At 41.6% G+C, this 24,147-nt stretch overlaps 1 protein-coding gene across 1 annotated transcript in view; it reads left to right on the forward strand.

Annotated features, from left to right (window-relative positions):
- The window catches only part of pdxdc1 (pyridoxal-dependent decarboxylase domain containing 1), a 78,332-nt gene that overhangs the window by 1,056 nt on the left and 53,129 nt on the right, over positions 1–24,147 (forward strand). Inside the window, exons 2-6 of the mRNA XM_080723950.1 lie at positions 13,061–13,137; positions 15,573–15,635; positions 16,812–16,898; positions 19,240–19,386; positions 22,616–22,805. Of these exons, the coding sequence (XP_080580076.1) occupies positions 13,061–13,137; positions 15,573–15,635; positions 16,812–16,898; positions 19,240–19,386; positions 22,616–22,805 (564 nt within the window). The remainder of the gene's footprint in view (positions 1–13,060; positions 13,138–15,572; positions 15,636–16,811; positions 16,899–19,239; positions 19,387–22,615; positions 22,806–24,147) is intronic.

A 24,147-nucleotide genomic window follows, 5' to 3' on the forward strand; every position in this document is an offset into this window, starting at 1 on the left:
AGAAGCTGAAGGATAAATTAAAGTCTTGATAATGGTGTACCGCGCATGTTCACATCATGTTTACTTCATATATTATTTTAACATTTTGGACAAAATAGCATTTTTACATCGAGGTGCCCAGATGTCTCTAGTGCCCACCTATCCTGTATCCATTAGATCTGCTATAGGCTGTGCACAGGCTTTGACATTCCAATAAAACCAGTAGGCCAGTGGTTCTACCCGATCTACACGATCTACGATCTACAGCCGATCTACATGCTCACGACGCCTTGCAACGCGAGTCTATTTCCTCAATTTCTGCCTCTAATATTTTACAATTTGGCCAATGTTTAATATGTCATTTTAGACTAGAGGTATTAAAAAGTCCTTAAATTGTCACATAGGGGGAAATCTCGCGCGACAAAGGAGCATCGGGAGGGTTAGCGACTCACCCCACGGAGGTTAGGTTTAGGGTAAGGGTTAGAGTTGGGTGTCGAACAGATGACACGTATTAACAGTGAAACGCTCCCAAGAGCATATACCCTCTATACGCTTAAACTTTATGTTGGTTTGTTTACTGCTGAGAGAGAAAACAATGTTGCACATTATGTTAATCATCTGGGGACCCCTCAAAATAATTTGGGGACCTGATCCACAGGTTGAGAAACAATGCAGTAGGCTACAATCAGCCTTGATATGTTGTGTTTGACGTGCAAGGGTGTAAGTAGCAAACTTTCATTTACATCTTATCTGGCATTCGAACCTGTGGCCAAGGGTCTCATAAGAGACGACATTTCCGGCACTCAGCATTCAAGAGCAATACCCACTTGTTCAAAGGGGAGAGATTGACCTCATGAGCTTTAGGTAGCGCTACTTATCAGCCGGTAGGTGTCCTAACTCCTAAACCCAGTGTTTCTCAACTAGGCCTGTGCAAAAAAAACGATTTACTATATTATCATGATGTTAATGCCGGCGATTCAATTAATCGATTTTCAAAGTTCAGAATCGATTTTCCTGATTTTATTTATTTATTAAAAAAAAGATTTAACCTGAAGGTGAAATAACCACTTTCAGTCAGAGTAAGTACAGGTCCTAAAGGAACAGTTTTAGGTCATGCCGTGAGGATGTCATGTTATGGCTAAAGCTAGCACAGTGCTGTAGGCCTGCAGCACAGTGATTTTGTTTTTGGAGCGGTGAAAGCGCTCCCAATAGACAGGTATGTCTGTGGCTGGCTGGCTATGTGGCTGGCTGGCTGGCTGGCTGGCTGGGTATGTCTGTAGCCTGGCAATACCTTGAGTGGCCACACTAGTTAAAGGAGGGGCGCTGTTGTGCAGGCACAAACACACACACACACACACACACACACACACACACACACACACACACACACACACACACACACACACACACACACACACCGCTCCACTTCGAACCGACACACACACACACACACACACACACACACACACACACACACACACACACACACACACACACACACACACACACACACACACCGCTCCACTTCGAACCGAGGTTTGATTTTTATTTTTATGACTGTTGTGTTCTGTGTTTTCTGGCATCTTGACCAGGAACATGTTGTAATGTTGTACCACTGGCACTTTGGCTGAAATAAATGTCAGAAAGATTGACTGACTTTATTTGGCTGCATTGATTTGACGTATCAACTTTTAATGTTTTATATTGTTTAGAATTGTTTTAAAATGTTTCAATACAAAAAAAGCTGTAATTTTTGGGGAAGAATCGCAATAATCGTGATTCAAATCGCAAATCGCAGGAAAACGCAATAATCGTGATATAATCGAATGGTCGCCCTATGAATCGAAATCGAATCGAATCGGGAGGTAAGTGAATCGTCATCGTCACAGGCCTATTCTCAACCACTGTGCCTGGGGACCTTTAGTGTGCCCCTGAGAAGGGTCAAGTGTGCCCCTTGAAACGGCTTGAAAGCCAGTATTGTATTTATCATTTTAAAAATGATTTAAACTAGTGAAAACAGCCGTTCTGCTGTTTTCACTGTTGTGTGACAGCCTTGTATGATGAAGCAGGGCTTTACTTTGCGAAGAAACGTACAAATTTGAAACTTGGAGATACAAGGTTTCTTCCCGACAGTGACGATATTTACACCCCCGTATTATGTTGGTGTGCCCATGGATTCTTAGGACATGAAAAGTGTGCCCATGCAGAAAAAAGGTTGAGAAACAGTGTCCTAACCGACACCAGTGTCTAAATGTCTTTCTTTACTTTATTATGGATCCCCAATAGCACTTTCCTAAGCATGGCTATTCTATGTTGTTGGTCACACCCAAATACACATAATTCACAACAACATGCTACAATTACAACACACAGACACTAATTTACTTACACAAGTTAAAAAGTAGAGATTTCAGAATGGTACAATTTACAATATGTTTGTGTATTATTTCCAATACATTAAACATTTTTCAAATAGTTTTCCCCAGATTTAGTTGAAAATAGAGACAGCCATTCGCAGAAATAGCTGTTTTACAAGTTCACAACGCAAAGAGATTTGTTGTAGATTCTACAACAAATCTCTTTGCCCACAACACATTGCAGTGTTGTAGAAGGAAATACTTGCAGAACTAGTAGCCTTGGGGGGCAACTAAGTAGATATAGAGTTTACATTCTTGAGTTGGAATGAAAATAGCCTTGTTCTGTGTGGATTGTGAACTGATTCTGCACCAATATGACTATGTAAAGATGTATAGAAGGCTGCTTTCTTAAGCAAATAACACATTGAAGCATAATAATACATTCTAACTAGAAATACTGTTCTTACGAAACAGTGTGGGCTCGAATGTAACACCATGTATGGGCACAAATGTCTACCCTTTGGCTGCTCCTCGTTGTCTAAGGCAGGGTTCCCAAACGTTTTTTTGGCTCGGGGCACCCCTATAAATATTGTTTTCATCTGATGCACATTATTATATTCCTAATTTTCACTCCCAGCACCTTATATTTATAGCATATTTTAGCGATTATGTTGGGAGGAAAGCGAGATAATAGCCATTGTGGTTAGAACTGACTGAAAATAACTTTGTACTTCAGGTTTAAAATGATACCAAATAAATTTCAAATGAACTCGCGGCACCCCTGGACTGCCATCGCGGCACCCCAGGGTGCCCCGTCACCCACTTTGAAAACCCCTGGTCTAAGGGGCCTTTGTACTGTCGGTAATGTTTTTGAGGAGAATAACACCTTGGTCTATAAAGTTTTGGCATAACATACTGGTATAACATACCCTGCCCTATCTTTGTACTGTTGGTCATTTTTGAAGCGGTGGAAGCCGCTTCCAAGGAGTGGCTTTGTGTCTCCCGTGCGTCCAGGATTAAGGATTGGTCAAGCTTCACATGACAATTTGGCCCTCCAGATAAAACCATTCATTCATTCAGAATTCATAAAAATATAGAACTGAAGCACATAGAAAGTATAGATCTAGAACACAGAATTTATAGATCTAGAACACAGAGTTCATAGCTCTAGAACACATAGAATAAAAATCACCGCTTCACTTCGAACCGAGGTTTGATTTTTTTGAGGAGAGTAAACTTGACTTCTAAAGATTTGGTATAACAGAGGGTGCGTAACGTATAGCATAACATTCTGATATAACATACTGGTCTTGAGCCAATGTGTTGTTGTTATTTATATCAGGTTGCACTTGTTGGTGATGATGTCACCTAGAACACTTTCGTATTTTTTTTTGCGGAGAATAAACGTAATTATGTCATCTAGAACGCTGCTCCTCATTGGCCAAGGGCCCTGCCTTTGTACTGTTGGTAATAACATACTGGTCTCACGTTTCAGCGAGCCCACAACTAGAAAGATGCATGTCTGGGAAATTGCGAGTGTGTTGGCCTTTTCATTGTCTGGATAGACAAATTGTCAAGCTTGACCAATCCTGTCTATCAATCAATAAAGTCATTTTTGAGGAGTTACCCTGCCATTTCCAATGGCAGCGGAAAAGTTACCCTAGTAGATAAAGTTTCCCCAGGACTATAATGTGTTGCCCTGTTGGGCAACCACACTAATAATAGAAGGGAGACTCCACAGTGGTGGGCAGGCACTTTATCTGTTAGCATCTGCTAATGAAGGCTCTGTTCCATTCTGCTCAAATATATGTTGTTGTTTTTTTTTTCAGCGGAGGTAGACCGCTCCTATACGTGGCTGTGCGTGTGTCTGTAGCCTTTTTCCTGAACGTTTTGCCATAGCAAAATGTGTGTACGTAGCACCATGTTTGTCTAGTGATGTCATATGTTGTATGTCTGTGTGTGTGTAGCATTAGCATAGCCTGTACATCCTAGACTCAAATCCTAGTCTGAAGACGTTATGCAAGCACGACCGCCGCTCACTTCACATTAGGTGTGATTTTTTTATATAATTTTTATCCCACGATTTTGCAACCCATTTTCACCCAGTGCCAATTGCCTATGCAATCCTGGGCTCTGCTCTCCCTCTGCTGCGCCTGGGGAGACAACGGACTGACCTCATGCTTCCTTCAATGCATGAGTAGTCCAAGTTGTTTCTTTTCACCTGACAGGGGGGATTTTCCCCAGGATGGACGTAGTGCGTGGAAGGAACACGTTATTCCAACCAGTTTCCCCTCCATCAAGCGCCCTGGCTGGCCAGGGGGAGGCATTCATATATTCATATATTCGTATACATATATTGTGCTTGTTGGCTGACTGGAAACGAGCCAACAGTGTGGTCCAGCCAGGTACCCTCATAGTTCCTTGAGGGGGTTACAAATTCCCCCTTCTACCACTTTTTGTGGTCAGATACTGGATTCTGATTGGCTTAAAACAGTGGTAAATCAGTCAACAACCTTGAGTTGGCTCATGGACCTCGCCCACTGAAACAATTAATGATTTTAACTAAATAACCTTGCAAGTTACAACTGTGTTTTCTTTCATTTATATGAAAGAAACCCTGTGCCACAACCCTGAAACAGTGGTAAATCAGCCAACAACCCACTCCCTCTTATGGTAAATGGCTTACTTAATGGTGTGTAACTCTGTCGGTGTACACATGGAACCATTTGTACTCGCTCAGAGTTATGGGCTGTCATTGAAATAATAATACCACTTTGAGAACCACTGTGCTACACTAAATGTGACTGAGTGTGACACAGGGGCAGTCATTTCGGAAGCCACTACTTTAGACCACAGCTGAAATTACTTTTTTTTTTCTTTTTTTTTTTTTCACTAAAATGTGATAAAGCCACAAAAGCATTTCATAAATATCAGGCTACATTTCACTTAAGCGCCAGAGCTTAACTCTGCATGTAAATAAGACTTTTTTTAAATTAATGTGAGAGATCATGCAGGTCATTGCAGGTTAGAAATGTATTTAGAACTTGAATAACTCAAAAGTAGTAGTTCAGCATGGCATCATTCTATAAGCCATATCTTCAAAACTGTTGGGTCAATCTCAACAACCAATATATCATTAAAATAAATAAAAAATCAATGACTAGCCGTCAGCCGTGCTGGGACACAAATGGTACAGAGCCTTCATTAGTATCAGGTGTTAGTTACTTAGTAACCAAGGTGATCGTAACAGGTGTTACCAATGTCTTTCCCATATGGCTGCTGTGCAGAGAGCCTATTACTCTGCGTTGTCTCTGCTTTCCACAATCTTGAAGTCTTATCGTTTTGTTGACATCTGTAATGGTGTCATGTCCCCCCGCCCGAGGGGCCAGTGGTAACACGACAAGGTGCAGTGAAATTCCACCTGTGAAATCTGTTGGGAGGAAAAAACAATGGTTGACCTGGAAGCTTGTATTATCATGGCTGTAAGGTGGAAACCTCTCCACATTTCATCTTTTTATGTTTTCTCTTTTTATAATTATTATGTTTAAATAAATGTATGTCCTATTTTATGCTTTGCTGTGTGACAGTGTTGTGTAAAGTTGTGAAACTAGGTAGTCTATGTAATCATGGCATGTTTTGAACTTGTAGATTAGATAATCTTGTGACTAGTTAATAATAACTCCATTGTGGATCCATTGTAACATTATTATTACCCTTATTATTATTATCATCATTATTATTAGTGGCCAAGCCACAAAGTGGCAAAGGCCACTCATTGATTTTGTACTTCAGTATTAAGGCCTCTCCATACTTCGACCGAAATGTTCGGTGAGTTGTGTTTTCCGACGTGCAAATTTCCGAACTCTCGTTCGGTCCAATGCTTTTCAGAAGTCCCGAGGGATATAATTTTATGGTAGAAAAGGACCTTTTGACCGAAAACGGCGGTTTCGGTCAAAGTATGGAAGGGCCTTTATTCCGCCACTTTTCTCTAGTGGCTGACCGTGCAGTCGCTTTTTACAAAACACAACAATTGACAAGAGTGGCGCTGTAGGAAGCCTTTGAAAATGCAAACTTTGAACAGGTATAGCTCATGCTCTGTTTGAGATACAGCCATGAAACCTTGGCTGCCAAACCACTACCTCCACCCCCATTTCTTACATGGCCCTCTTCTAGCGCCACCATGAGGCCGATTCTTGCAAAACACATTTTTGGACACTGCTCCTACAAATTTTGCCCTAAAATCACGCAAAGCGGTACACAGTATCTCTACAGTCATGTCAGCAACATGTGTCTGTCCCATCTAGCGCCACCATAAGGCCGATTGCCCTTCTCATATCTTTGCCACCGTTGCCCTGATTCTTGCAAAACACATTTTTGGACACTGCTCCTACAGATTTTGCTCTAAAATCACACAAAGTGGTACACAGTATCTCTAAAGTCATGTCATCAACATGAATCTGTCCCATTTCCCATATTATTCCCTCCTGATTGGCTACCATTGCCTTCTAAAGTTTGTGTATGCGACCTGACGATCACCTATCTCCCGATTTAGAGAGTCTTACTGGTTTCTGAAATTTTTGTTAAGAAAGTAATTCATAACATGACAACGGTGGATGAAACAAACAATTTGCAGATACTGTACAAAGAGGATAATCCAAGCTTTGCGTACAGCTGCAATCTTGGTGAGTTTAACATTGTTTAGTCCTTGGCCGTGGTTGTGGTCGCAGTTACAATCAAAACCTCCACCGGCTGTCTGTCCGTCCCGTTCAGTCAGTCTGTCCGTCACACGTCACGTCACACTTTTGCACTACTCATATCTCCGCCACCGTTGCCCCTATCCATGCCAAACTTTGCACACACTCCTTGGCTGCCATGCCAAACCACAACCCCCACCCCTCATTTATCACATGGCCCTCTTCTAGCGTCACCGTGAGGCCGATACTTGCCAAACACATTTTTGAACACTGCTCCCACAGATTTGGGCCTAAAATCACACAAATTGGATGGCAAATCACAACCTCCACCCCTGATTTCTCACAGTATCTCTAAAGTCATGTCATCAACATGGATCTGTCCCATTTCCCATATTCCCTCCTGATTGGCTACCATTGCCTTCTAAAGATTGTGTATGCGACCTGACGGTCACTTATCTCCTGATTTAGGGAGTTTTACTGGTGTTGTGTACTGAGGTGAAAGCACCGCCTCGTAGGATAGCAGGATTTAAGACGTATCAGTGATGTCAGTCATCTCCAAATTTTGTCACTTTTTCAATAAGCGGGTATATCAGATTTGGGCACTGTTTAGTATCAATGTCAGTCAGTGATTTCAGTCAGTGATGTCATAGTAAGAGAAAGTTAGCCTATTGCTACATCAATCTGGGAACTAAATCTAAATCACTAGCTTTCTTCACAAATGTGTTCATAAAGGTGTCTACTATCACCTCTGAACTTTGTCAAACCCAACTCCCTTGACATACTTTGTGGGAGCCAATCAAAGTTATTGGGTATCCCGACTCCGAGGGCCTGGGATTAAAGGGGGAAAAATAAGAAATGGCCAATATGAGCGTATGAGGTGTGTAATTTGGGTATTTTTGGGCTGCTGAATCAATTCCAACCATTCGTTTTCAGTTAAAATGACTCCTTGGCCATAAAATAGGCCACACCTAATTGTGTGTGTCCATGAGACATATAATATTGGCAATAAAAAAAAGGTTGGAGTAGTGTTTGAATTCATGAAAACTATTCAAGATCAGGTGGATAATCACACATGACACACAGGATAACATGATAACAATCTGACAAGGAACATTCAAACACAGGGTTTAAAACATAGGGACTAAAAGGACACAGGTGAACTCGAATGACATGATTGGCTAAGCCTTAGCCAATTAGGCCTTTTTTATGGCCAAGGAGTCATTTTTACTTATAACTAATGGTTGGAATGGATTCAGCAGCCCAACAATACCCTAATTATACACTTCATACGTTCATATTGGCCATGTTTTATTTTTCCCCCTTTAATCCCAGGCCCTGGGTATCCCGATACCCCCAACTTTGATTGGCTCCCACAAAGTATGTCAAGGGAGTTGGGTTTGACAAAGTTCAGAGGTGATAGTAGACACCTTTGTAAACACATTTATGAAGAAAGCTAGTGATTTAGATTTAGTTCCCAGATTGATGTAGCAATAGGCTAACTTTCCCTTACTATCAGTCATCTCTAAAGTGGGTGCTGTGACGCAAGTCCAGGGGTGCCCCAGAATATTTTGATAATATTTGGAATTTATCACTTCAGTTTAACCACTTATACCGGACCCGAGGTGAGGTCAGCATACAGTACACCAAGTCCCTTCACCAAAAATAGACGATCTACAAGCTCAAACGTGTTACGTCGTGACACGTTGTGAGCTTGTAGATCGGCTATTTTTGGTGTTCATTCATTCATGTTTCCACCAGAATAGGGATGCTGGGGTTTAAGTTTAACAGAATGTTTGATCTGTCCTAATGGGAAGGTTCTACTCGTGACGTACTGTATCTATATATCTGTATCTTAGGTGGAAAGATTTACTTATTTGACATAAATGTAAGGTACTGTAAAGTAGCAATGTAATTCAGGTGTGCCGTGGATGAAAACATTATTTCTATTTGCCCTGGTCTGAGCCAAAAAGGTTTGAGAGAACCACTGCTGTAGGTGCCAGATCAGCATTTCATTATAGCATATGAGTTGCTTGCGGCTACATAGCAGCCAGAGATACTGCAGCATGTAGATAAAGTTACAACACACTAACCAAAGACGGGCCTTCAATTTTCCAAAGGGGGCACTTTATTTTTCAACACACCTGTGCATATAGCAAGCCGATTTTTGTGGCGTTTTGAGCCAAACTAGTAATCTCCATTACAAGTTTTCTCCCTGAAAAGATTTAAATTTCCTGCATGTGCTGCATGCACAAAAACAACAACAACACAGGAATAGGCATCAAAACAAATAGCATTTTCAAATAACTATTAATTAATTTGGAAATGTATCCTCATAATAATCACAAAGAACAAAAAAATAACATATAATTAACACCTAACATTAAAATAATGGTGGAGTAGGGTACTACTGGCCAATCTGGACTAGGGGGGCACAAAGTCTAATCTGGGTGGGCATTGCCCCCCAATGCCCCCATGTGGAGCCGCCTATGCAAAGACTTACCCATTTAGGCCTGGGCATATTGAATGCTTTAACCAGTGAAAAATAGCAGATATACAAGCTCACAGCGCGGCACCGAGTGCCGTGCTGCGAGATCTGCTATTTTTGAAAAGAGTCGTGAAAATGGGTGGAAATCTTTTAACTCTTTGAGTGCCACCCCGTTCACCACTAGAGGGCGCCCAGTGGCCATAGAAAATCCCATAGAGATATGCTGGTATATGCAGAAGCCCTGCAGCCATGACTTGCCTGAACACTTTCCTTTGTGCATGTACAGGAAGAGGATGAAGTTAGCTTGAAGTTAGCTATTGGTTACCAAGCATTTTAGAAGCCTTATTTTCGTCAACTTAGCCATGATTAAACCTTGCACACCTCATGCATGGGAAAAAAACAGAGAAGAATGAGCTCTAAAAGCAGTTTGTTCACAGCTTTCAAACAAAAAAATCCGATTGGAAATCCGTTCAGGCATTCTTGAGATAATCGCCATTATGTTTTACATGTTATGTAAACAAACATGGCTGCCCTGTATGTTAGATGGGGTTGTATGGGGGTGGAACATGCAAAATCGCGATTGAAATCATGTTCACTAGATTTGATGGGGTCCAAAAAAAAATAAAAAATAAAAAAAAAATATTATTATTATTATTTTTTTTTTAAATATCCCGAACATGTTCGGGATAGGCACTCTGGTATGCGATAATATATCCCGAACATATTCGGGATAGGCACTCAATGAGTTAATATATGTGTTTTCAAAGCGAAAGTTTGTAACTCAAATTTTGCTTCTGGGTGGTCCCTGGAACTAAATATTTTGAGATGGGGGTCCGTGGCCAAATAAATATCAGTTTGGGGGTCCTTCACATGAAAAGGTTTGAGAACCACTGACATAGTAGTCTCTCAAGAACAGACTAACTGAGCTCCAGTTAAGTGAAAAGGACCTTTTCTTTGACGATGGCTGGCCAGATTGCTGACATAGAAACATATTTTTTTTCCCAAAAAATCTTAGAAGGATTCAAAAGACACTTATAGAATCGGGTCAAAATTCTCATTTTCACGATTTTTCAAAAATAGCAGATCTACAAGCTCGCAGCGCGGCACTCTGTGCCGCGCTGTGAGCTTGTAGATCTGCTATTTTTTTTTATTTAAAGCATAACATATTGCGTCATAATGTGTTCAGGCCTTTATAGTTCTGTACTGATTGTGTCACTAGAGCAGGGGTAGGCAACCTTGGCACAGGGGTGGGTGATTACTGGCATGCTGGCAGAAGTGTGAGACTCTTTATCTATAGTATATGCAATTTACATCCTGCATATAAATCTACATGCATTCAAACTGATAACGTTGACTGGGGAGAGAGTCTGCCAGATAAATCTCATGATCATTAGGCCTACATCCTAGAAGAACAAAATAAAGGTCTTTGCACACTGCTGCGTTTTTCGGGCCGAATATCGGAGTGAATTTCGGAGCGCGCAAATAAAAAAATCAACCTCACGTTATGTCAGTCTCGTTTACTTTGCACACTGCCGCCCGTTTCGCACACCACTCTGTCCCTTGCTCTATCTATCTCTCTCTGTCTCTCCTTGCCCTGAAAAACGCATTTCGCAAAGAAAAACGCAGCAGTTTGACCTTAAAGGTTGTTATTTATAGCCTGTCAAATCAATTGGACATATGACAGTTTGATGTGGTGTCATAATCAAACTAAATGTTGATATGGCACACTGACTATCAAGACAATGAAAACAAGGCACTTTGTGTTAAAAAGGTTGCCGACCCCTGTCCTAGAGTCTGATATGAGTGACACATTTTGAGCTTGTAGATCTGCCTTTTTCTATGTTTGAAAAGGGCTCTAGGTTAAATAAAGTTACATCTTTGCCTGTGCAATTTGTAATTAAAGTTTCCAGTGAGCCAACATGCACAATATCAGCACCATGACTCTGTTTGACCAGAATGGACCACAACCTTGATCATATTTTAACTCTGACAAGTGTGTACGTGTTGAGGCATTACTTTTAGTTTGCCTTGGTTCCACAGATAAATACTGTGTGGCGTTGTGAGCTTGTAGATCATTTTTTATTTTTTATTTTCAAGATTTGCCTCTTTCTTATATTAATATGGCCAATGTCTGACCAGTTTTCTTAGGATAGTTTGTTGATTACATTTGATGCAGTAATGGTAATTTATTTTCTTTTCATTTATTTTATAGGTATTACAAATATTAAAAAAAAGCCCTTAAATTGCCACGTTACCGTCATTCAAAATAATCCCGACCCACAGGTTGAGAATCACTAATCTACTCCATCATGCAGGGGTGTGCCAACAAGATCTAGAAGAATTAGTCAGAACAGTACTCTATATTTACAAGCTTACTCTGTATTGTGTGGTATACTACTAGTAAGCCTTGTAGTACAGTAGATCTGCTCGTTGTGGTAGCCTAACCTAACACTGTGATACCACAGAGTATGAACCAACTGTTGCAGGCTTGAGCATATTTCGGGCTTTGCATCTTGGTCAACATGAAGTAGATAACAAGCAAGTCACGTGACCGCTATTTGTCACAAAGATCTTCTATCGCTTTGCTCCTACGAATCTCTCTCCATGCCATTGCAGTCACTGTGCTTAAATAGTATCCTTTATGCCAGGGGTTCCCAAACGTGTTTGTCTCAGGGCACCCCATATATATATATTTTCTAATCCGAGGCACCACTACATTATAATTTTCACTCCCAGCACCTTATATTTATAGCATATCGTCGTTGTCGGGTGGAAACCTTGTATGTCCAAAACCGTTCGTTTTGTATTTATCATCTATAACATGTACTAAACTAGTGAAAACAGCAGATCTACAAGCACGTTGTGTGCTTGTAGATCGGCTGTTTTCATTAGTGTTGTGTGACAGTCTTGTATGATGAAGCAGGGCTTTGCTTTACCAAAAGACGTACACATTTGAAACTTGGAGATACGAGGTTTCTGCCTGACAGTGACGATATTAGTGATTATGTTGCGAGGAAAACGTTGAAATCATAGCCTTTTTGGTTAGAACTGACTGAAAATAACTTTGTACATCACATCCCACAACCTTAATTAGAATCGCCCCAAAAAATAGTGTGTTTGTGTGTGTGTGTTTCCATCTGTTGTTCAATTGTCAAAAAAACATAATACAAAAATCAATAACGCATGTACCGTACCTTGCCCAACATCAACTTTATCACCTTCAGATGTGTCTCTTCTTCTCATAATCCCCAAATGTTTAAAATATTTTCCCAAATTTTGGCCTGTAGGCGTGTCCAAATAAATTCCAAATATTATCAAATTATCTCGCGGCACCCCTGGACTGCCGTCATGGCACCCCAGGGTGGCCCGTCACCCACTTTGAAAACCCCTGCTTTATGCCTCTGGTTCTCAACCTTTGCAGCCTGCGACCCCTCAAAATAATCATAATTATTTGAACCTGGGACCCCCCATCCTGATGAGCACTTTTTGACTGTTAGTCAATGCAATAGTTAATGAATTGTATTTGTGTTGTGTGTGTGTGTCAGATGATGGTGGACCCCACACTGGCTGAGATGGGCAGACACCTGGACCAGGCTATAAGGATCCTGGGAGATGGACAGAGGTGAGAACATACTGTACACAACTTACACACACCATTTGTCACTAGTATTCCTTACTACTGTAGTGTGGGGGGGGGGGGGGTCCCCAGACGATTAACTTCATGTGGAACATTGTTTTCTCACTCAACAGTAAACAAGCCAACATAACATGTAAGTGTATAGAGGGTATCTGCACATCTCTTAAGTGACAATTTAGGGGCTTTTTAATACATCTAAAACAGGGGTGGGCAACTTTGATGATGGAGAGGGCCACACTCACTCCCGAGGGCCAGGGAGATTGTAGATCTGCTATTTTTGGGAATTCTGAACAGTAACTTTTATTTCTTCTTTTTTCTAAAACTTTCAAATGCATTTATATGTTCTTATGTTAACATTATGAACTTAAATACAAATACATTAGACATAAAAAATACAATAACATTTTAATACTATTTAGCTACTAATATAGATTGAAGTAACTAAAGCGGGTAATTGGTCCATGTTTGGAATTGTAACAGCTGAAATCAATAATATATCAGTACTCCAATATCAACCTGCGGGCTGAAGGCGAGGGCTGCATGTGGCCTCCGGGCCGCCAGTTGCCCATGTATGATCTAAAATGACAAATTAAACATTGGCCAAATTGTCAAACATTAGAGGCTGAAATTGTGAAAATAGCCTGTACATGCTCACAACGCCTTGTGTTGAGAAAAGAAAAGTCTACGGGAATTCAGAATGGGGGAAAAAAAACATGTAGGATGTGTAAATTACTTCAGACTTCGGTGCTCCATACCAGGGGTTTTCAAAGTGGGTGACGGGGCACCCTGGGGTGCCGTGACGGCAGTCCAGGGGTGCCACGAGGTAATTTGATTATATTTGGAATTTATTTGGACACTTGAAAAAATATTTAGTATCATTTTAAACTTGAAGTGCAGTTATTTTCAGTCAGTTTCCTCGCAACATAATCACTAAAATATCGTCACTGTCGGGCAGAATCCTCGTATCTCCCAAATTTCAAATGTGTACGGTATTTTGGTAAAGCAAAGCCCTGCTTCATCATACAAGACTGTCGCACAAAACTACTGAAAACAGCCGATCTACAAGCACACAACGCCTCGCGATGCGAGGCGTGTCCATTTTATAGATGATAAATACAAAACGAACGGTTTTGGACATACAAGGTTTCCACCTGACGATATGCTATAAATATAAGGTCCTGGGAGTGAAAATTATAATGTAGGGGTCTCGGATTAAATAAATATTCATGGGGTGCCCTGAGACAAAAAGGTTAGGGAACCCCTGCTCTCTACTGTGCTGTAGTTAAGCTAATCTGATCCCAGGTCAGTCTAATCATCACACAGCACTTCACTTTCCCCTATACTGATCGAATGAGTACAGGTTCTTCTCCAATCCACTCGGGTGTTACACTACACACACTGATAATAAACAGACTAACGTCGGCATCATTTTAGGGTGTTAGCCATTCCGGTCCCTTAACTTAAAAAAAAAAAGAAAACATGTATTTTTTCAATACAATACAATGTTTTTTTTGCTATTTTACTTACCCTGAGCTGCTTGTAGAGATGTGGGTGGTCCTGGCTCGTCCTACGCTTCCCAACGACCGAGTCTAGATGGTCCGACGATTTATTCCATTGAAAATGGTTTAGAATAAAGGTTAGAGCCCCCCCAAAAAAACTCAATCTATACTGTCGGCGGCGCGACATATTCCGGGGTGCCGATCCCGATCTAGTCTGGGTTTTTTAATAAAATGAATTAATTAATCGGAGGCCTCAACGAAGCCCCGGTCTAATTTTCCATCCAGGCCGCCGACTCCAATTCAAACTCACATCTTTAGAGACCTTTTTCTCTGAACTGTGTTCCCAGGGCAGCGACAAAGTTTTATTTACGGCTAAATCGCCGAAAATCGATCTTCTAAAATGAATGATAGCCTATGGCAACATTGTTGCTCTCTTCATCCGGGTCACATTGATCACATGCACCAACGTGGACAGGCGCGTCACTGCTACGTGGCTCCCTGTATGTTAGACCGGTGGTCAATGGGACTATTTCTGGCACTTTGGTGCCCTTTTGTGGCCCTTGGCACGCATCGAGTTAAGTGGTCTGATCGGCGGCTTCTCCCATTGCGTGTACTGGGGTTTGTTGACTGTTGGTCGGTGCAATTCATCCAGTGAAAAAGATTCTATGGTGCAAAAACTAAGCATGATTAAAATACGTATATTTATTTAATCACGTTAATTTTCTGTAATTAATTAAGTCCCAGCCCTTTTTTTTACATGGAAGCGATTTTGGCGATTATGTAAAATGATTTGGATTATCTCAATTAATTGCGATTAGGCAATGATGTAACCATTTTGAGAGGCCTACTTGTCAGATTGATAGAAACTCTCTCTCTCTCTCTCTCTCTCTCTCTCTCTCTCTCTCTCTCTCTCTCTCTCAGTGAGCCAGAGTTGGGGACAGGGAGACACAAACGGACCAGCATCCCTGGACCTCTGCAGGGGAAGTAAGTAACTCTCATTAACCAGTCAACCCTAATGAATACCCAGAGCAGTGGCTCTCAAAACACTTTCATGTCAAGGACCCCCAACACGAACGATTACAACATAATGGAAAGGAGCCTATATTACAAGCTTGGCTTTTTTAGTTTATTTGATCACTCACATACATTTTTACAAGTCATACATCCACTTAGTCATTGTTACAGGTGATCAGAAGGAAAGAAGCTGAAAGCTTATGGATGCCTATCCTACGTATTCATGGAGTAAAATACATTGATTAGTGATAGGAATGTTTAAAATTCAAAATGTAAAAATGAGAGCATCTTATTTGTAACTTGACAAGCGATTGAGGGTCTGGAACCAGGCTATAGCATCCCTTCTCCGAGGGGAACATTAGCCAAAAATAGCAGATCTGCAAGCTCACAACGCCTCACACTGCGAGGCATTGTGACCTTGTAGATCTGCTATTTTCAGCAGAGAGGTTTGGTGTAGAGGGGGAAAAAAGAGCAGTCCAGGCACAAGTTTTCTGAAGACCTCTGGTTTAGGCAATGTTTAGCCTATAATGACATGCCCCCTAAGCGGGAGGCCAGGGTGCATGTGGTAGACATGGTAGGGCATTCACCAAATATTAGAATATTCGAATATCAAAGTCACTATTCGACGTTGTTCACCGAAGTTGAATATTCACTTTTTTTCCTCTCTCTCTTTAAAAAAAAATATAGTTTATAAAGCTTGGCTATAGGAAGTCATAAGAATCAATCAAGAAGTAAATGCCCCTGGTGGATGAATTTGTTAATGCTTTATACCAGGGGTTCTCAAACCGTTTTAGGCCATGACCCCCAAAATAAACATATTTGAAATGGGGACCCCCATCCTGACAAGCACTTGGAATTGTAGGTATTACATTTAATGTGACTCGGTTCCACAGATAAACATTGTGAAAATAGCAGATCTACATGCTCACAACGCCTCGCAACTGTGAGCATGTAGATCTGCTATTTTCACAATGTTCACCTCTTGCTTACTTAATATTTGACAGTTTGGCCAGTCCTGTTGAATATTCGACTATTCGAATACTTTGAGGTTGAATAATTCGAATACTAGAAATCACTATTCGTGAATGCCCTAGCATGTGTTAGACATGGTATCTGAATGTTGGTGTTTTATGTTTTTTGTTTCAGTGGGCAGGACGTAGCCAGCATCCTGCAGCTGGTACACAACCTCGTACACGACCAAGACGATGAAGACGAGGACACGCACGTCCACATGTAACTAGTCGTCTGTCCGCACTTTGTTTGTCAAAGCTTTTGTGTCCAAGACAAGTCACAAGTCAAACAATTATTTCACGGCGAGTTCCCAGATGATTAGCTTAATGTGCAATATTGTTTAGACCTTTTTTTATGATTTATTTTTGGGGCTATTATGCCTCAAAAATTAACAGGACAGTAGACTGACAGGAAATGGGGAGAGAGAGACAGGGAGTGACACGCAGCAAAGGTCGTCGAGAACGGGATATGTACTCGTGACATGCAGTTAGGGATGGGATGATAAGCGATATTATCGTTTATCGAGATAAAAAACACTCACGATAATCATATCGTGGAGATTTAAATTATCGTGATATCGTCCTCTGTCATGCACTGGGATCAATTCACCTTTTATTTGCCGAGCTGCATATCCGGTACCATTTAAACCCTCTATCATCGGTAAAAGGTACTTATAATATACGTACTTGATACAGTCTTTTTTCACTCTTTATCAAATGTCTTTGCCAAAAAAATAGCCGATCTACAAGGTCACAACGTGACACGTTGTGAGCTTGTAGATCTGCTATTTTATTTGGCAAATGTTCTGCCCAGGTTAATGGATTTTGATTATCGTGATAATATCGTAAATCGCGATTTCTTTTGTCACAATAACCGTGATATGAAATTGTCATATCGTCCCATCCCTACATGCAGTCAGGCTGGCATTGCAGCCTAGGGTGACCGGACCACCACACCGCCGGGCCCGTTTAGACATTTTTAATCCCAAATTGGCTAAGTTGAAGACAAAAGCATCGTGAAAATAGCCGATCTACAAACTTCTAGTTCGGCTATTTTCACAATGTTTCTCTGTGGAAACGAGTCTACAGTCAATGTAAATAAAGTCTTGGGTGTTCCAAGATAAAATATGATTATTTTGTTGGGGGTCGGGTGGTAGTAATGCTAGATTTCTGAAGTCTCCACTGGAGACTTTTTCAAATGATTGGCTCAGGAATGTGAGAAAAACAAAGTAATCTCCATGAATTCAAGGCGTCATTGGGTGAGTAATTGACAGAAAATAACAAAGTAGTCTTTAGCCCTTTTTCCACTGGCCCACGTGGTACTAAAAAGTATCCAATCTAGAGTAGGTCTGAGCTAGGCCAAACAGGGTCAAACACTTCATAATGACTGATCACTCACTGACTTTTCATTTAGACCACCAGGATATAGTTGTAATACATGATAATAGATTCTATTGTGTTATATAACCACTATTATAATCTTATTATAGTGTATTATAATTATCATAGTAATACATTAATACTTTATAGTGTATTATAATCACAGTTATAATCCATTATAGTTTATTATAATTAGGATAGTTGTAATACAAATTTATATTGTATTATAATCACAGTTAAAAGGGTAAATTTGTTTCTTACCTATAGGGGTACTTTTGTGTAATGAAAAATGTAGATATTTTTATGTGGTTGCGGTGTGGTGTGGTGCTAAAGCTGCAGTCGAAAAGGGGCTTTTGGGTGAACTACTCCTTTAAGTGGTTCATTTTTGATAGATGTTTTGTACGTTTCAGTCCCAAGAGACCCTTCCTAGAAATGTAGTGGAGTCAAAAGTACTTCATTTCTATCTCAAATGAAGCGTAATTCACCCTTTGTCAGCCTTCTGATTGGTCCCTGACTAGCCAAACAGAAAAATAATTCACTTTTGCTACTGAGGGTGGAGTTATGCAGTGAGACAAAGTCCTTTCGTTCTTTCACCGCAGTGCGGTGATGTGCGGTACGGCCGTGGCGCTGCGCGGTCATAGCGATTTCGATAAGTATAATGAATAAGCTTCAACAAACTAGTTCACATGAACGATATCGATGTAACTAAGATATTCAATTGGGTGCAGAATTACAATTAAAATACATTTTATGTTGAGGGCGAGCCTATGGTTCCACAACTTCCTGATCAGTGCGAGTCACCCAAGATGCACTGCTCTCTTGGGTGACTCAAAAAAAAGTTTGAGTTTTTTATATCGTCACTGTCGGGCAGAAACCTTGTATCTCCAAGTTTAAATGTTGTAATTTTTCTTCGCAAAGTAAAGCCCTGCTTCATCACACAAGGCCGTCGCACAAAAGTAGTGAAAACAGCCGATCTACAAGCACACAACGCCTCGCGGTGCGAGGCGTTGTGTGCTTGTAGATCGGCTGTTTTCACTAGTTTAAATCATTTTAAAAATGATAAATACAAAACAAACAGTTTTGGACATACACGGTTTCCACCCGACGACGACGATATTGATCACATATGTCTGTGTGTGTGTGCGTGCGCGTGCGTGCGTGTGTGTGTGTGTGTGTGTTTGCAGGACACAGCATGTGGGTGAACAGGGTCATGTGGCGTTGCTGGGCCACAGCCTGGCAGCGTACATGTGTGTCATGGACAGAGAGAGGCTCAGGAAGCTCACCACACGTGTCATGTCAGACACCACGCTATGGCTCTGCAGACTGTTCAGGTGGGTGTGTCTGTGTCAGTGTTGTTTTTGACAGCAAATTTTGATTTAGTTTTAGTCATAGTCTTTTGAATAAAATGTCATTCAATTTTACTCTTAATTTAGTCACCTTTACTTATAATTTAGTCACCTGAAAAGTTTTAGTTTTAGTCCAATTTTAGTTGACTAAATATCATACGTTTTTAGGCGACTAAATCTACAGTTGATTTAGTCGACTAAAATATATTTCGGATATGTAGCCCATGGCATGCTCTAATGATTTAGCTAGGGCGCCCGAGTCGGCGACCTTCGGGGTCGCCACAGCGGCTAAATCAAGTTGGGCTCCCATCGACTTTCTATACTGGAGGAAAATAGCCAGAAAAACGTTTCTTTTTTCTGGGTATTTAAATAGGATGTGAGGGGTCTAACTAGTTGTCATGATGCTGAATCCATTGCAAGCATTTGTTTTGCACAAAAAAACATTCCTTTGGCTAGAAATGGCCCCAGAAAACGCCCACAAAACTGTGAAAAGTAAACCATCTATTAGGCATTTCTGCCTAATAGACATTTCTGCCATGGACATTAATTTTGGATCAACATACTGTAAGTAGGAAAACGAGCCTAGATGTTCTATAGGGCAGAGTTGTCATTTAAGGTTATACCTAAGGGCTGTCCATACTGTCTCTGACCACCAAACTTTTTGTCAGAAAATGTCTGTGCCTGTAGGAGCCATATTCTTTTTTGTATTCACTATTTGTTATGGTTTAGCTTGTCCTTGTAGCAGCCATGAGTCTGAGCTGTGTGCTGTAGAACTCCCGTATCACCATCTGTGTTAGACTGTCAAATATTTTGTCCCGTTGAGCTGTCTGCCACACAGTTTTTGAGCGGTGGTCACACCGTCTCCATAGCGTGGCCGTGTGTGTAGGTATGTTTGTATGTGGGTGGGTCTGTATGTAGCCTGAAGCCTGTGGTGTAGTACCTTTTTTGACCACACATGTTAAGGGAGGGGCGCTGTTTTCAGGCCAGGCCAGGCACACACACACACGCACACACACACACACACACACACAGGGGGGAAGGGGGGAGGGGTTGGTGGGTAAGAGGGTGCTGTTGAGACTAGGTGGGTAAACCACCGCTCAGTTCACACGGGTGTGATTTTTTTGTTGTTCTAAACATGGTGCGTGAATGTCACCACAACCCTGGTTGCCCAAGAAACAAAGCAAGACGGAGCAAGAGTTGATACCCCGACACTATGCGTATACAACTCTACCAGCTATATTTTTGCCCATGCCTTATCCCTAAATTTCTTTACTTTTTTAAACTATTTTGGAAGACACTGAACCCTTAACTGCTCCTGTTGTCGGTGTGTAAATGTACTGTACATGTGAACGGGTAGTTCACACACACTTGTAAAGTGCTTTGGATAAAAGGCTTAGCAGTTGTCCAAGGGTCTATTTCAGGGGTTCCCAAACCTTTTTGTCTCAGGGCACCCCATAAATATATATATATTTTTTAATCCGAGGCACCCCTACATTATAATTTTAACTCCCAGCACCTTATATTATCGTCGTTGTCGGGTGGAAACCTTGCATGTCCAAAACCATTCGTATTTATCATCTATAAAATTTACTAAACTATTGAAAACAGCAAATCTACAAGCGAGGCGTTGTGTGCTTGTAGATCGGCTGTTTTCACTAGTTTTGTGCGACAGTCTTGTATGATGAAGCAGGGCTTTGCTTTACCAAAAGACGTACACATTTGAAACTTGAAGATACAAGGTTTCTGCCCGACAGTGACGATATTTTAGTGATTATGTTGCGAGGAAAACGTTGAGATAACAGCCATTTTGGTAAGAACTGACTGAATTATTTTCAGTACTTTGTACTTCCGTCACGGCACCCCAGGGTGCCCCGTCACCCACTTTGAAAACCCCTGGTCTATTTGAAGGGCTTAATACAATTGCGAGCATCACAACGCTACAAGGCGTTGTGAGCTTGTAGAGCTGTTTTGGGCTAACGTCCCCCTCAGAATAGGGATGGTAAGGTTCAAGCGGTAGACTCTTTTACTGCTGAAGATGAGTATAGTCATCAATGGTTTACTCTTGAGGACCCTTAGGGTGCCGGACCCCCTTTCTTCGAAGACCCCCTGACTTAGAGCAGTGCTTCTCAAACGTTTTCATGTCAAGGACCCCCACATTCACACTTAGAGAAGATCTTTACCTCTCTAGCACAGGGTTATTAAACGTTTTCACGCCAGGGACCCCCAAACTGATGGGGAGATGGAGCAGGGACCCCCTACCTCGTAGGGTGGGAGTGGGGCTACAACATTATATTGGATATTCATGTATAGAATTGTGTTTCATGTGTATCAACATACCATGTTATTGTGCATTCAGTACTAAGCTATTAAAATAATAGATTAATATATTCATGCTATTATTGTAAAACATGCATGCACAAGTGGCCGTACCACTGCCATTTATAAACATACCTTATTAACTGAGAACCAATGTCAATACTATCAGTCTATTTTCCCTACAACCTTTTTTCTCCAACAATTTTGGGGACCCCCTGCATTATCCCCGCGGACCCCCTAGGGGTCACGGACCCCCTGTTGAAGACTTCTGCTCTAGCAGTTTTTCATTTTAATTTCAGGGACCCCCAGTTTGACATGCATTAGGCTACGGACCGCCATTTAATGGCATTTCTTTCTCTGGGACCCCAACATATATTGTAAATTAATTAATAGTTAATTTAACTCTGAGAGTGTACAAATGGAAACAAATGGACCCATCAGGGTCCATTTGGTTCCATTTGTACACTTTCTGAGTTACAGAAACATAAGGGTCCATTTGGTTCTTAAAGGGCCACTTCACCTCTGGGACAACCCTATCTTATTTTATTGTTGTTTGGGACACGATCAACACAATCCTATTATTTTTTGTGTCTGTGTTTTGGGATATTTTAGTATTTCAGCATGTACTAGTGATGCGTTTTGCATCATATGATGCAAAACAAATACTAAAATATCTAAAAACCCAGATTGAACACAAAAAAATAACTCAGGATTGTGTTGATCGTGTCCCCAACAACAATACAATAAGATCACGTTGTCCCAGAGGTGAAATGGCCCTTTAACTATCTATCACTTACCTGGGGACCGCCCTGGGACTCCCTCAAGGACCCCTGGGGGTCCCCGAACCCCTGCTGAAGACCCCCTTCCTTATAGATCAGATGCTGTGTCTTCCCCCCAGGTATGAGAACGGCTCTGCGTACGTCCACGAGGATGACCGGGAGGGCCTGGTGAAGGTGTGTCGTCTGGTCATCAACGCTCGCTACCAGGACTACGCCACAGACGGCTACGCCGCCCTCAACGCCTCACAGCCTGTCATCTACCAGAGCGCCTCCTGCAGGCCGGGCCTGGGACAGCACCTCTGTAGCCAGGTGCACAATACTGCATGTATACTCATGGACTAGCACACTCACACAAACACACACACATATCGTCGTTGTCGGGTGAAAACCTTGTATGTCCAAAACCTTTCGTTTCGCATTTATCATTTTGAAAAATCACACCCATTGTGAAGTGAGCGGTCGTCGTGCTTGCATAATGTCTTCAATTGGTAATTGGTGATGTAATACAGGCTACACAAACGCACATTGCTATGGCAAAACGCTGAGGAAAACACATTGCTATGGCAAAACGCTGAGGAAAAGTGGCTACAGACACACGCACAGCCACTCTTAGGAGCGGTTTACCACCGCTCAAAATGATTTAAACTAGTGAAAACAGCCGATCTACAAGCACACGACGCCTCGCACCGCGAGGCGTCGTGTGACGGCCTTGTATGATGAAGCAGGGCTTTACTTTGCGAAAGAACGTACAAATTTGAACCTGGGAGATACAAGGTTTCCACCCGACAACGACAATATACTGTACGTCACGTCGCGTCACATTTTGTCCCTTCTCTAATCTCCGCCACCGTTGGCCCTATCCATGCCAAACTTTGCACACACACTCCTTGGCTGTCAAACCACAGCCCCTGATTTCTCACATGGCCCTCTTCTAGTGCCACAATCAGGCCGATTTTTGCAAAACACATTTTTGGACACTGCTCCTACAGATTTTGGCCTAAAATCACGCAAAGCGGTACACAGTATCTCTAAAGTCATGTCATCAACATGGATATGTCCCATTTCCCATATTCCCTCCTGATTGGCTACAATTGCCTTCTAAAGTTTGTGTATGCGACCTGACGATCGCGTATCTCCCGATTAGGGAGTTACTGATTTATTTAAAGGTAGAGTACGTGATTTTGTTTAATTCAAATAATAACAAAATGGGTCTATGTTCTGATAGTACTAGTTAGATCCATAGTTAGGTCCATATAAGGACTTCCACCTATCCCCTGTGAGGAGAAAAAAGCAGTTTCAGTTTTCCCTGTAGGGGACGGCCTTCTCTATCCTGATTGGAGGAAGGCTAACCACTACAGACACACCCATCCCTAACACACACGCACGCGCGCGCACACGCACGCACGCACGCACGCGCACACACACACACACACACACACACACTAAGGATGGGACTAGATGTGAAAATGTCTTTTCACGATTATTGTGACCCAAAAAATAAAATAGCGATTTACGATATAGTCGTGATATTCAAAACATCTCCAACATCCATTATCCAGGGGCATAACATTTGCCAAAATAAATAGCAGATCAACAAGCTCACAACCTGCCGCCGCAAGTTGTGAGCTTGTAGATTGGATTTGGTAGAGAG

Source organism: Nannobrachium achirus (genome assembly GCF_963921795.1).
Source record: "Nannobrachium achirus genome assembly, chromosome: 4".
Lineage (NCBI taxonomy): Eukaryota > Metazoa > Chordata > Actinopteri > Myctophiformes > Myctophidae > Nannobrachium > Nannobrachium achirus.